Source organism: Carassius auratus, chromosome 23, assembly GCF_003368295.1.
Source record: "Carassius auratus strain Wakin chromosome 23, ASM336829v1, whole genome shotgun sequence".
NCBI lineage: Eukaryota > Metazoa > Chordata > Actinopteri > Cypriniformes > Cyprinidae > Carassius > Carassius auratus.
In genome coordinates, this window is record NC_039265.1 from 6292247 (window position 1) to 6308242 (window position 15996).

At 37.0% G+C, this 15996-nt stretch overlaps 1 protein-coding gene across 4 annotated transcripts in view; it reads left to right on the forward strand.

Annotated features, from left to right (window-relative positions):
- Nucleotides 1-15996, forward strand: part of LOC113041114 (plexin-B1) — a 74367-nt gene that overhangs the window by 31250 nt on the left and 27121 nt on the right. For 3 of the 4 annotated variants that reach the window (XM_026199448.1, XM_026199450.1, XM_026199451.1), the window contains exons 2-3: nucleotides 11253-11332; nucleotides 13037-14132. In XM_026199448.1, the coding sequence (XP_026055233.1) occupies nucleotides 11319-11332; nucleotides 13037-14132 (1110 nt within the window). In that variant the 5' untranslated portion in view covers nucleotides 11253-11318. Of the gene's footprint in view, nucleotides 1-4545; nucleotides 4620-11252; nucleotides 11333-13036; nucleotides 14133-15996 lie in introns of all 4 variants that reach the window. The other variant, XM_026199449.1, reaches the window with a different exon arrangement.

Consider the following 15996-nt stretch of genomic DNA (forward strand, 5'->3'; position numbering starts at 1 on the left):
TGAAAGAATTGTCCCTATTCCTGGTTTGGTGTATAAAGCTGAAGTTTGCCGTCATTTGGGCTTTTGTGGTAACGTCCACCGCAGGACCGTGGCGAGGGCGCCGCCTTGGTCCCGCAGCATCCCATGTGAATAGGGGCTCTTGCGGGGCATATGTATGTTAATAATGTTCATTGTCTGTTTGATTACGCCTTTATTTGATTTTTCTACACATTTCTGCCATATGTACATTAACTGACAGACACCACTGATAAGTGACTACTAAATATTGTATCGAGTTGTATTGTAAAAAGCACTATACAAATAAACTTGAATTGAATTGTGTTCTTAATGACCGCTTTCCTAAAAATATATCTTATTCCTAAAAGAAAAAATATCCCAATATATCCCATTGCTGACAGTATCGCAATGTATTGCAACATATCGTATTGGAAACCCTGTATCGTGATACGTATCGTATCGCCTGGCAATACAAAGCCCTACCTGACTGGAGTGCATATCCATGTAGACTTCTCTCATCGCTGGACCATGGGCTGTCGTCAAGACAACCTCACGCTACAAAGAGCCTTCACAGGACCATTCAGAGGCATGAGAGTGAGAGGGGCTTTTGTTCTGGAGTTGTGGGAGGGAAGTAATATATTCATTTAGTGTGCAAACAGACGAATAAGCATGCTAACTCGACTCTGTTCTCTATCGCATTTCATATCTGTGAGCTGTAAACAGAGGTCCCATTTGTCAGCAAGATGAATTAAGGCTGAAGATAGTCATACAGATTACATATGGACACAGACAAACATACTCACACACCCATATGTGAACTCATGTCACAATGAAGCCGACAGCTGAGAGATTAATTACTCTCAAACTGAACTTTATGCTCAGAGACTAGAATCCATTCGTAAATTGACAAAACAAACACTGTTGAGCTATGAAAACAATATTATTTCATACTCTTTTTGAGCATCCCAACCAGCCACAGATGTGAGTTCAAGACAGTACTATATTTTTCTCTGTCTAATGGCAAATGGAGGAAGTTTCCTTTAAACTTATTGGAAACAAGTGACATCAGTGGTTCAACCATAATTTTATGAATCTACGAGAAAAAATGTTGTGTGCAAAGAAAACTGTATTAATGCATAGGTTTATCTTCATAACATTACAGCTGAACCACTGATGTTGCATTAATTATTTTAACGATGTCCTTACTACTATTCTGGGCCTTGAACGTGTCAGTTGTGTTGCTCTCGGATTTCATCATGAAAATATCTTGGATTTGTTTTCTGTAGATGAATGAAGGTCTTACAGTTTGTTATTATTAGAAGCTCTGTACATTATTAGAAATTCTGTACAGAATTGTGATCTATAGGAACACAAAAACAAATAAACAAAAGGTTAATCAAATATCAAAGAAGTGTTTATCCATGTTGATGGTAATGGCTTTAACTATACTGTATATGGATGGCTTTAGGCTCCTGTACAGCTGCCATAATCAGTGAGCCATTTGTGATGCTTTCCTGCATGAATGTGATTTTCGAGCAGCCAACATAATTCAGGGCAGTTTGAATGTGGGGGCAGGGTGATATCAGCTGGCTCTTTCATCATCATACTGCTGCTCAATACAGTTACTACAGACTGATGCGTATACAGTCACTGACACAGCACATGCCCCTGACTCATACAGTACAGCACTGCCTTGTCTAGACACAGGAGACGAGTCAAAATGCAACTAAGCTCAATGCTTAAAACATAACCATATTCAGTACAAATATATCAAACCCATATGCCTTTTTTTCCCAGTGGGAATTTTAAATAATCTTTTGTATACAATAACTGCTCATAGTCACTGTAGTCACTAATTAACAGAATAATAAGAAATATGAAATAATTTTTAAGAAAAATAAAATCTCTTACAATACTATAAGAAATATTTATTTCAAAACTATATACGATGCTATAATACTAAATGAATAAATAACAACTAATAAATCTCTTTTTAATAATGAATAAATCTCTCCTCTCTCTTTCTCTCTCCTCTCTCTCTCTCGATCTCTCTATATATACAGTATATATAGCGATATAATTATATGTTAAATATTTTTTGTAGATGTAATTCTTAAAATATTAGGTATAAAATGTTTATCTTTAATAATGAATATTATTTTTAGTTATATAAATAGTTAGTCATTATAAATAAATAATTATACAATTATCAAATAATTTATATGAATATAATATATGCATTAAATAATTATCAGATTATCAGAGAGTAGTATAATAATATAATAATAATGATCATGTAATCATTAAATAAAATATCTATTTAAACTATTGGTAGCACTTTATTTTACAGTCCTGTTCCTCATGTACATACTTTGTACTTATTATAGTAATTACAATAACTGTGTAATAACTAGGTACTAACCCTGAACCTACCCCTAAACCTAACCCTACCCCATGTAGTTACCTTGTGTTACCAGAACTTTCTTAGATAAATACTCTGTAAGTACACTATAAGTACATGTTAGTACATGTACTGTAAAATAAAGTGCAACCAAACTATTTAATTTGAAATTAATTATAATATTAAAATAGATCAATGTAATAAATTAGCACAATATTATTTATTAATTATTAAAAGTTTATTTTGTGTCACTTAAAATTAAACTCATATCTCACTTTATATTCCAATGTATTCGAAGGCATGTTAGTAAACGGTGACTTGATTTTCATGACCCATCCTTGACCTCAGCTTGAAACCATCCTACGATGCCCAATTGAGTCCCTGTCACATCTGGGTCACTCAGACACTCTTTCCTTGTTCTATCACTGCACGATTCATCGAAGCAGCACACAGAAAGCATCTGGAGTTTGCTGTGAGGGCTCAGAGTGTGTTGAATAATTGAAAAGGCCCCAAACCTCAATCCCGCCTCAGGACTTCCCCTGATAAACACGAGTCCTACAGCCACGTGAGCCCTCTTTTCGTCTGAATGTAGGATAGGGCTCCAAAAGTGTCTGTTCATCCCCAGTTCATCATTCATCCGGGCTTAGTTTTTTTACCTCTCATCTGAAACTGTGAGATTTTTTTTCTGGTCAGTCAGGCAGGACAAAGGCTAGTTTCGCAGAGGGGGACGGACATCACCCCTCTGAAAAACATCATGATGGAAAAACCCATGAAACATTCATGACACGCAGCCATATTCGGAAGCTGCTAGGGGCCTTTGACTGCTCCTCAAACAAAGTGACTTGCATTGTGTTGAAGTGATGTTTAACATGTGCCTTGTTAAATGTGATTTATCTGTTCTGAACTCTGACTGACATCTGATACGCCGGTCCGCGATGTCTTGCCAAATCCTGAAATGCAGTCAGTTTAATTGTAATTACATATAATTTCAGTAATTAAACTTGGCAGATGTCTTTCTTCCTCATTCTCAATCATTGATCCTGCTTCCTTCCTCTCTTGATCAGCATCCAGTTGTTTTTTGGTGGTCTGTTTGGCAGCTGCTGTCAATTACTATTGTGGTGCTGCCCAGAAGTCAGTGCTTTGCCACATAAACCATGGTTCAGATCAGCAGTTGTGCTTCTGCATTATTGATCACTTGAGAAGGACCTGATCAAAAAGACTGAATCCCAATTTGCATCTGCTTGCACAAAACATATGTACTACACTGCCAATAGCCACGTTTCCACTGTTGGGCCAAAAGCGGGTGTGCTAGGACCAGTTGTAATTCTTCAGACTACTGTGCTTGATTGTGTCTTGTCAGTGCTTCCTCAGGGACAAAGGCCCGTGTTTTTTGGCCCGACGAAAACCTTGGGCCAGAGCGTGCCAGCTGGGGCTAGAGGAGTGGTTATGAACAAAGGTGGAGTTTCTCCGCATCTGGAGAGCGTCAGCGCCGTTCATTTCAGAAAGCTACAGCTGTAACACCAGCATTAAAAACATTTTAAAAATAAGTTGGCCTCAAAACTCACTTTCAGTCAGCAGCGAGTGTTTGAAATAACTTGATGCGATGTGGATTATAATCACCAAACAAGGCAGAAATATTTATAAGCGATGCAAAAGACTATGCAAACTAGGCATTAACGTTACTATAGTAAACATGGTAAATGTGACCGCTTGAAAAAAATCAGACGTCTGCTTCTTATTTTCTATCACAATCGTGTATTTATTTAGTAACATATTTTATCTGTCATTAATCTCGTCTCTAGAGTTTAGCTCTGCATAACCTATGTCATAAAAATACTGTATAATAATGTTTTTTGTTCGGGAGCTTTTATAAAAATATATAAATGATCATTTCTTTTAATTGTGATGTATATAGGCTACTGTGACTTCAAACAAACAGAAACAGACTCGACTGAATAGCAGACTATGTTCAAAATGCTTTGTTTCTGTCTGACTAATTTTCAATCCTGATAAATTAATTAATTATGATCAATTTATCACTTATTATTTAAATATTTAACAAAGCATGCATGCAAACGCTTTGATCATGTTCCTTGTGCCATTCGCAGAGTTATTAGGTCATGCTTTCTCCTCTTTTTTCCAAACAGTGACAAACGCCAGCCTCCCTTTTTTGCAGAACCAAGAACCAAGAGAAAACTGCGCCCTCTCGCAGCTGTAGACGGTAATGTTTTCTCTTGGTTCATTTCTCTTAGTTAATTTCTAGGGGTGCTCCGATCACGATCGGCCGATCGTTATGCGCATCTCGTCAGTAAAGCCGGTTATCTAATCAGCGGTTAATTCCATCAGGTGCGTGATTTCACATAGAGCAGCTGTTAATACACAGAGCCGTTGTTAATAGAGAAGATGCGCAAATCACGTTAATTTTCAGCGTTTATTGGTGCATCTTCTCAGTTAACAACGGCTCTGTGTAGTAACAGCTGCTCTATGTGAAATCACGCACCTGATGGAATTAACCACTGATTAGATAACCGGCTTTACTGACGAGATGTGCATTAACGATCGGCCGATCGTGATCGGAGCACCCCTATTCATTTCTCTTGGTCAAATTAATTTTGATAAATAAGTCGCACCTGACTATAAGTCGCAGGAACAGCCAAACTATGAAAAAAGTGCGACTTATATTAGAATACGGTAATAGTACCTGTAAATCTCCACCACAGGCCTTCAGATGGAAATAATTAAGATGCATTTAATACACAGAGCAATGGATCACTATATTGCGCTATATTGCGTTCATTCAATGAATTGCATTTGATTATGAACGTTATATTGCTTAGCTTGTCAGCGTTAGTGTTGTTATTAATGCCATTTATGTTTTTGTTAACACAGCACATAGCACTAGTCAACTAAATGAATGTAACATGACAAAGATGAATGCACTTTTGGAAGTTGAATGTAAAGGAAATGTCATTTTGGAATTTCTGTGTCTAATGTAATGTTGTTCATGTTCTTGTTCATGATGAAATCGTATGTTATTGCTGTAATTTATAGCATTAACAAGATGACCCGCTGAATTAACTTTGGAAGCGATGACTGATGTATATATTTTTAGTCCAGTGCCTGTATATAAGATTAGTACTGACCAAGTTCAGAGGCTATCATATGTGGATCAACTTACTATGTTGTGTATTTTCATCAGTTTCAGTATGAAAAATTACTTTCATATTGATTCAATGGATTTATTGCATTTTGAGAAAAAAAAAAAGAAATACATTTTATAATAAATCTTTGAAAATCAAAACCTGGATTTTAAGTTTTATTGGTATTATAACCTTAAGATGCTATTTGAAAGTTTGAAACAGAAAATAGTGTTAAAGAAAACACTTTTTTTATTCAAGTTAATCAAAATGGATTTATTGCGTTTTAGAACCAAAACTCTTCATATATATTAGATGAAGAACCTGAACTAAAGGAATTCCCAACTAAAATTACTTACTGTAAACGTAAAACAGAAAAAAAAAACATACATTAAAACTGTAACAAGTTTAAGTAGAAGCACTAAAATTACTAACTGGAAATAAAAAACTAAAACCAAGTCAAAACTAAAGCTGAAATAAAAGTAAACGTATAGTAATGTTTTAAATGACAAAAAACTAATAGAAAAGACCAGGGCACATAACAAAGGCACTTAAAATCTGATTTAAAAAAATAAATAAAATTTGTGTGTGTGTATATATATATATATATATATATATATATATATATATATATATATATATATATATATATATATACACACACACACACACACACTTATATACACTAAATACTGCAGAAAGTATTAAAGTAATTTTTTACATTTATTTAGTAATAATATTAATGAATAGTATATAAATTATACACTGGGCTACAATATAACACTGGGTTGAGGAGCTTCTTTGAAACTGTTACAATATAGTGAAAATTAAGAATTAGGCATAAAATTAAGTAGCTGAATTGCAGTCAAACAATTTTGGAAAAGTTCCTTTAGTGCGATACCACACACACTTGAAATATTTTGGCTAGACATTCGTGTCTTCCTTTGCATACTCCTGGAGAATATTTCTGGCCTAAGTTGTCCAGCGTTGGGACACACTGTTGCTTAACTAATTTTATCTTGTGCAAGGGGTTATGGGCAATATAAGACCAAAAAGCATGCATGGTTACATACTATGAAAATCCATACTATGATTTGAAACCCACCATTCCTAATTAAGCATAATATGCATTTAGCATGCTATACATTACAACTCATGATATAAATTACATGTCACCAGTTATCTCACATGTGGTCCTGTTCTTATGCTGCAGTTGCTTTCTGTAATTTGATGTGGCATTTTTAGAGTATCATAGAGTTTCTGTGCTGGTTTCTGTCAGTACACTGGCGCATTGAGCGACAAATACTGAGTCGCTCGCATTGGTTTGTGTGCCAAGTATAATTGTGGGCACAAGCGAGCTTGTGAAAGAGATTTAGAGAAACCACAGCATGACAGCGACGGCGCAGACCGATACAGTGAGCGCGCTGAAAAACAGTAGACTTGGCTGTGCTCGTTTGCTTGCATCTCCACCCGATCTGCATCTGTGACATAAGCGGTTTTAGGGATATTTTTATGGGGATATTTATAGCGCAGAGGGGTCCAGCTGTCATGGGAAGTTCGTCTGCTTGAAGGAAGTGGGACTCTCTGTCAGATCTCTGGGATTGAGAGATTATTTATTTGTTTTTTATGGCTGGTCCTAACAGACAGGTTGCTGGGAAATCCTTTTTTTTTTTTTTTTTTTACATAAAAATACCCACAACTTTAAACTCAAGTGCCACCTTAAGTTTGGATGGACTGCATTGAAGAGCTCATACTTTTATTCATATATTTTTTTATAACTAATATGATTTAATTGTGAAATCATGATTTGCTGCTTGTTAGATAGTGGAAAGGGTTGTTAAAAAATTTTCCATGCTGATCGGTCAATCAAATCAGTTTATCTCCGCCTTCTAAACACCACCTAAAACAACCTAGATCAGTTGTTTTTTTTTTCCTGTCTAGTTGGGCAGTTCTTAGCTAGTGAAAGCTGCAAATTTGGACCGACATTAGTGATGAAGTCGGGCTACTCAAGCCTCTGGAAAGGTCAACAATAGTGTCTGGAATGCAGGGTATGCTGCGATGCCCCTCTACGATCAAGAGCTCTATTAATAACATAAACATGCCACTGTTTCACCCTCTCACTCTCCCTCTCCCTCACTTCTCTTTCAATTCTCACGCCTTCGTGGAAGAATCTGAAATACAACCGAGGATTGTTCGCAACAGCCATTCACCATATTTTACAGACAAATCTCCTTTCGCGGAGAGGCTAACGACATCGGTTTGATATCTGAAAAGACGTCTCATAGACTGTGAATTATGTTTCAGCCTTGCTGAATGGCCTTATTGTCCCCAGAGATGGATAAATAGCTTTCCTAATCATCCAGAGTGGCAACTTTTCATGTTCATTGTCATGCCCAATGAGGCGTGACAGCGTAACATTCTGCTAGAGGCCATAAAAATGTGGGGTCACTGCCAACCCCTCCCAGAGAGACAGAGGGGTCAGTCTCCTCTCGGCGCTGCTGTGTGAGCCGTGCCTCACGGGCCTGACGTTACCCCTCCGGTCCCAGCATCTATCTGTGCCCCTGGGAACGCTTCCAAACAATACACTCCCTTCAGCCCAGGGACGATTCGGAGGGGCCGGCTCAGAGTTTTATCCTTTAATACCGGGTGAAGTGCTTGTCATTCTTGTGTGGAATCCTTGCTCTCTCGCTCTTTCACTTTCTCCTTCCCCCTCTTCTCTCTATGACTGGTCTGTGAAGAGGAGACTCTGCATTGTGTTGGTCTTAACTGTGACTGGTGTTAAATCAACACCACCTGCATGTCTTCTCTAGTGAAGATTTAAAAGCAGTCGGCCTAACGAGCCTCTATTATTCAGGTTGCTGTTCGCTAACTGTGGAGGTTGAGCTCTTTTTGTCTGTGCTGCTTTTCAGGGTACAGACTAATGTTGAGGGGGGGGGGGGGGGGGGGGTTCTAAATGCTCAACAGGACCTCTTGGAGCACACCTCCAGAATCTGGTAATAGGTCAGCTTAGGGCACTTTTGTTTGTTTGGTTTGGTTAATAGCAGTTCTATTGGGGTTAAGTCATTCTCTGGCAACTTGGGTGAAATGTAGTGAATTAATTGGACGTGGGTATGTCTTAATTAGGGCCCTGTGATGTGGAAAAAGCGGATGGAATCATGGAATCTACTCCAGTCATAAAAATGGAATTTACTGTATAATGCTGCCGCCTCAATATATGAGTGTATGAACACATTAACGTAGTCTCTAGAACTTCCCTGAGAGTCTCTTCATGAGCATTTTACCATTTCTTTTGAGCAAATCTACCATCATATCATATACAAACAAAAACTGAAAGGCCTTCACATTGACTCATCAAATTAAAAGTTTTCAAAGTTTAACTTGAAGAAACTGTAACAGAAATAAATTACTTAATTTAATGATAGTACTACTACTACTAAAATGATTACTAAAACAGAATATTTACCAGAATGTTTTTTTTTACCAGATTTTTTACAGCCTAACACATAACAAACAATAAATCAGTAAAACAATTATATAGATGGTTATAATATAGTTATTTATTTTATTTATAGGGAAGTCGTGGCCTAATGGTTAGAGGGTTGGACTCCCAATCGAAGGGTTGTGGGTTCTAGTCTCGGGCCGGACGGAATTGTGGGTGGGGGGAGTGCATGTACAGTTCTCTCTCCACCTTCAATACCATGACTTAGGTGCCCTTGAGCAAGGCATCGAACCCCCAACTGCTCCCCGGGCGCCGCAGCATAAATTGTGTGTGCTCACAGTGTGTGTGTGTGTGTGTGTGTGTGTGTGTGTGTGTTTGTGTGTGTGTGTTCACTGCTCTGTGTGTGTGCATTTCGGATGGGTTAAATGCAGAGCACAAATTCTGAGTATGGGTCACCATACTTGGCTGAATGTCACTTCACACTAAATTTTTCACTATTTTTATTAGAAAAAAATTATTTAAAAAAATTGTGTAAGTTTCATCATTTCAATTAATAAGACATGCTTTTTGATTAAGATAAAAAAAATTCATTTAACCATTAAAACAAAAAGAGAATGCAGAAAATTTTAAATGGAAAAACGGATTTTGGAAAAAAAAATGTAATCGATTTCATAGGGCCTTACTTTATATAGGGGCTTGGCAAAAGCACACAGTCGGTTAGCTTTAACATGTAGTTGCTAACAAGCCTGTCATTAGTTGTCTACTTTAGTTGTTTAGTTTTTGCAGCTATTTTGGTGCTTGAAACATTTTCTAACAAATTGTACACTTAATGAAATACTTTCTGCAAATTATGTTTCAAATGCTGTACTATATGTTTCAAATTAGGCACATTCATATGAGCTGACTCAAGTCGTATCAGTGGGCTAGAGACATTCTACTTAAGGTGGTCTTTTGGCAGATCATAAGCATACAGCATGGCCATTAAAATAAGTGGCTTTTAAGAGTCTTTTCTTTTGATCGAGAATAAGACATGCCAAACAAATTACTCTTATTAGCCTTTTTCTTTTCAGTACTATCACTAAAAAGAGCCTGCTCATAAACTATGGTCTTTTGCTCAGGAATCAGACCCAAAAATGACGTTTTTCCAAAAGTTGCTCACCATCATGTCATTCCAAACCCATAAGATCTTCGTTCATCTTCGATGAACAGAATAAGATATTTTTAATGAAATCCGATTACCACATTCAAGGCCCATAAATTTAGTAAGGACATTGTTAAAATAGTTCAAGTGTCATCAGCGGTTCAACCTAAATGTTACAATGCTTCAAGAATACTTTTTTTGCACAAAGAAAACAAAAATAACATCTTTATACAACAATTTCTTCTCTTGCGTGTCAGTCATCACTGCAGATTCACAAGAGTACCACTGTGTCACATTCAGTATTGACATTATCCCAGTATTTTTTGTTGTTCAAATACTTTCTCAATTTCAAAATATTTGTTAATTGAACCATTACAGAACAAGAGTTGTTTGATTCATTTTGATTCAACCTCCCACTATTATTTTAAAATCATTCAGTATCGAAAATAGTTTCAAAGTTGGGAGATTATACTCCAGAATTGCTGCATAGTCATTACTGGTTCAGATCATTTTTTAGCCGGAAATGGCCAAACCAAGAAAAGACAACTGAAGTAAGGCCATCATGTCATAATTAATAAGAATAATCCTCTTATTCACTGACCTGCAGTCAGTCTTGTGAGTGTCCCTATACTGTGCATTTAAACTGTGCCCATTTATTCAATGCTGACTTGGAGAAAGAGGTCAGAAGTGGACGAGTGTATATGGGAAACGAACGAAAGATTGCTCCACTTAGGGAAATGGAGAATCAGGGGTGATGCTGAGCCATAACACAAGTAATCAAATCACATTATTTCACTTTTTTTCTTATTGATTGTTTAGGTCGGCTTGAATTGCTTCAAGAAAGTGGAGACTACTACCCTATAATGGCTTCTTATTAATCACATCTAATTCATATAAAACTTCATCAACAGTTTTCCTCAGAGTAAAGGATCTCTGCCAAACTGCTACTGCAGAGCAATGCATTAGGGCTTCGATGGTGACTTAGAGCCTATATCATCCAATTTCCTGTCAGGGAAGGATTGCTCAGCTCAACAGCTGTGTCTCCCCTGAGCCACAATGGCATTAATCCTGCTCTCTTCAGATTGCTCAATGCCGCTCTGTGTAAGAGCTAACCGGCATGTTTTTCTACCCTCACAGACTGTCTCCACAGGCATGTGCTATGCAACTGGATAATCAAGAGGACAGCAGCCTCCCGAACATTATATGTCTGACAGATGGTATGTGTGATAATTTCCCATCATATTTCATAAATATGGATGTTTTTACAGGCCTTGTCTGAAGATCGTTACCCTGTGCCAAGGTGATAATTCATGTATGTAGTAGACCATTCTATTGTGCAGTAGTCAACATTTGAAGTGGATCAAAACCTTTCATCAAAGTTGTCCTAAAACTTAAAACCAAAATTCGTTCTTGTGTTTGAACAACTTTGATGATTTTTTTCATCAAATGTTGACTATTGTATATAAGTATCCACTAGTAAATCCATGATACAAATAACATGGGAATACTTTGGTATTCTTTTTTTTAAGAACTTTATTATTGTTATTTTGGCATTGTACCAAATTAATATTTAGTTTTCAGTTTATTTATTTATATATTGATAGATTTATTGACTGATTTTTGTACATGTACAATAATGGTAATGCATTATTTTATTTTTTTTATTATTATTTTACATGCACTGTGATAATACCATACTTTTGGAAATTTACCATGGTAACACTGGCCTTTATTTTAAATCCCTTTTCTAATTTATTTAAATACGTACAAAAACATGGTACACATTTAAGGTTATATCACCACGGTACCATGTCCAAAAAAAACAACAAAACAAAAATACTACAATACTGTTTGTTTATATGTTTACACTTACATTGTAGATGTTTATATTTATTTGATTTATACATGTTTATTTGATAATATTATAATATTAATATACATTGAAATGAATATGCATGATTGAAATTTAAACTTTGAATGAATATGAATATCGGTCACTTTTGTGTAGAGGTCAATCGATCAGTTTTGCTGATTAATCGGCACCCATATCCAATTGCTGGAGAAGTATTGTTCATTGTTATTGTTAGGGGTGCTCCGATCACGATCGGCCGATCGTTAATGCGCATCTCGTCAGTAAAGCCGGTTCTCTAATCAGCTGTTAATTCCAAATCCAAATCCACTTCATTTTTAGCGTTTTTTGGTGCATCTTCTCAGTTAACAACGGCTCTGTGTAGTAACAGCTGCTCTATGTGAAATCACGCACCTGATGGAATTAACCGCTGATTAGAAAACCGGCTTTACTGACGAGATGCGCATAACGATCGGCCGATCATGATCGGAGCACCCCTAGTTATTGTTATATTATGAAGAACAATAACTAATACATTTTTAAATTTTACAGTAGTATCTGTTAACATTAGTTAATGCACAATTAACTAACATGAATTATCCAAGTATAATTACTATTTATTTTTTATTTTTTTAGTTTATTTACTATTTCGCTTAAAAAGTACAGTACAGTTTTTTATTTTGTAATAAATTACAGCACTATTTTTTCTATTATGTTGGCTTTCATTCAGTATCAAAAACTATTGGTTGATAATTTGGTTATTGATAAGTGTAGTCCAACCTGGTTATTGGTAAAATCCACCTCTAGTACTTCGATATATATCAAATGCCAAAATATTTCAATTTTTATTTTATTAAGTACGTATGTTATTTTATTTACTATATTTCTTTCTACAGGACATATTATTTTGCTTTGTTCATGACAGTCCTGTCTAATATAACTAAATGAAAAAAAACTGACAATTCTTTATAATTAGGAATGAATAATACTAATTCCAACATGTCTTTGATTATCTCTACTATGCTTGGCTCTGTTCTGCGAGCTAATACTAACTCGTTTCACATGCGATCAGTGTTTTTGCAGTGCAGTGTGGGATGGCCCTCGTCTTGACCCTGCTTCAGTTCCTCATCCTGGCTGTTCTGGGGGTCCACAGCAGTTACCCTCGCTTCTCCTCCAACGACACGGTCTTCCAGCACCTGGCATTGCACCCTGACCCCAGCATAGGTACGGTCTACGTGGGGGCCCGGGACCATCTGTTTCAGCTCGCTGGCCTTGATGGCCTCCGTCTTGAAGTGGATGAGAAAACCGGCCCGGTGAGAGACAGCAAGGACTGTCTGCCTCCGGTTACCCTGGAGAACTGCCCTCAGGCTGGGCTCGTTAACAATCACAACAAGCTTCTGTTAGTGGATCCGTATTCCCTCCAGCTCATCACCTGTGGGAGCGTACACCAGGGCACCTGCCAGAAACGCAGCCTAGCCAATGTGAACGAAGTCCTCTTCTCTGCCGAGAGACCTGTTGATACGCAGTATGTGGCGGCTAACGACCCTACGGTGTCAACGGTTGGGCTCGTGGTGCGACCGCAAGACAAGGATCCGGTCCTTTATGTGGGACGAGGCTACACCAGCAGTCATCCGCCAGTTTCCACTCGCCAACTTTCGACAGAGCCGGTGTTTTCCTACGAGGAAACTGCTAAGCTCGCTGTAGCCGGGCGCCTCTCGGAGTACGATCACAATTTTGTCACAACCTTTGCGCGACGCAACCACGTCTACTTTTTGTTCTATAGACGCGACCTAAAAGCATCAAGGGAATATCGTACATATGTGGCACGGGTGTGTTTGGACGATCAGGCGTATTACTCCTACGTTGAGGTACCGCTAATTTGTCACTCGAACTCAACACCATGGAACTATAATTTCCTCCAGGGGGCGCAGGTGGGCGGTGAGGAATCTGGACGCTCGCAGGTTTTGATGGGAGTCTTTTCTAGGGGGGTTAGTGCTGCTAATGGACCCGGGGAGGAATCTGCGTTGTGTGTGTACTCTCTGGATGAAGTGGACCGTAGTATTGATGCTACACGAGATCTGTGCTACACGCAAAATGGGAAGAAAGATGGCGATAAGGTGGCATACATTGAATATGATGTTAAATCCAACTGTGCCTACCTGCCTACGGTGAGTAAATAGATTAATAGTTTTTAATATTATTTTAAAGTTCTCCCCAAAATGGAAATTCAGTCATTAATTACTCAGCCTCATGTCGTTCCAAACCTGTTAGACCTTCATTCATCTTCAGAACACAAATTAAGATATTTTGATGAAATCCGAGAGCTTTCTGACTCTGCATAGACAGCAACACAACTGACACGTTCAAGGCCCAGAAACATAGTAGGCACATCGTTAAAATAATCCATGTGTCCTCAGTAGTGCAACCTTCATTTTATAAAGCTACAAGAATACTTTTTGTCCGCAAAGAAAACAAAACTAACAACTTTATTCAACAATTACTTCCCTGAAATCTTATTCTTTTTTGGGCCAAATCTCAACATCCAGTCAACAACCAGCACAAGTACCACTGTTTTCCTGAAATATGTTTTACTTGCATTTATATCACAATACAAATGAAAAGATGTGTCTCTACTTCCTTTTCGTCACTTCTTTAATATAAAATAATTTTTACATTTAAAAAATAAATATTTTGATGTTTAGTTTTACGTGTACGTGATTATAGTTGGAGACAACATGGTCATTTAAATGCTTAAGATGAAATATGACAGGATGTAAAAATCTATGTAAATATAATAGCATTTTTAGGATACATAAAATTTTACTTCGTATTAGAGGTGGCATTATGATCAAAATAATTTAATTTAATAATCAGAGTAATTTAATTTCATTACAACATTTGGATATCACAGTACAGTTGTGTATATTTTATTTTATCTTTGCTATTAAAAAAAGATATCATTCCACCCATCCCTAGTCATGAAATTACTTTTAGCAAGACAAAGGAGAATTTTATGTTATTTCAAAATGTAATTTCCAACACATATGACTCTATATGTCATGTGAGATGTGGTAGAAATTACATACACAATTTTCAAAAATAAACAAAAAAAAAAAAATGACAGAATTCTTCTGTGATATGTGACGCTTTAAGACATTGTTAGTATAGGCACTGTATTCCTGTGACTCTGTTATATGGTGTTAGGCAAAAATTGTAATCCAGTGTTAAAAGTGGCCTGAGCCTGGGCATAAATAAGAAAAACCTGCTGAAGAAAAACCTTGTAGAGGTAAAAAAAAAAAAAAAAAAAAAATTATTATTGATGCTAGAAATGTATTTGTTCTGTCACAATTGATAATGGCACTTAAAGTGTTCCTTTTACAGGAATATTTGATAGTGGCCGTTCACTTGTACACTTGTTGTCTTCGCATTGAAACATTATACTTATAAATGATCCCTATAATTAGGTTTTGAGGTCAGCCGTTTCCACATAATCATCATAGTAGTTTAACTTTCTTTGAAAAGCATGGGAAAATGGGGAAAGGATGCCCACAGCATAACTCTAGGGAACTGGACCGCCTCATTTTCCTCCAACAGTATATTTAAACTAAAATCTATCCTAATTTAGATGCATTGCTCATCATTAATTCTCAGGCAAATTGCTTTCGCTCATACGATTCTGCCTGCCATGATCTGAGTGAATTATGTTTTGACTCTTTGATGAGCATTAGTCCTAACAAGACCTTAAGACAAATCAAAGAACTCAAGGATTCTGGCTCACAGGCGAACAGCCTCCTCATGACCTCCATATATTTGTCAACTCAGCATCCAGAACCCAGCCTGCTCAGTCCTAAACAGAGTTATTCGGATCAATAAACCCCAAGCTCAAACTACTGATGTCTGCTAGAAAAGAGGGTAGGAAGGAGAAACACACGTCTGAGGAGGGTTCGATGTCTAGAAGACTTATCGAAAGGATAGAATTGCCTGTTAAAGGGATAGTTTAGCTAAAAAGGCAGATTCTTACATCTTTTACTT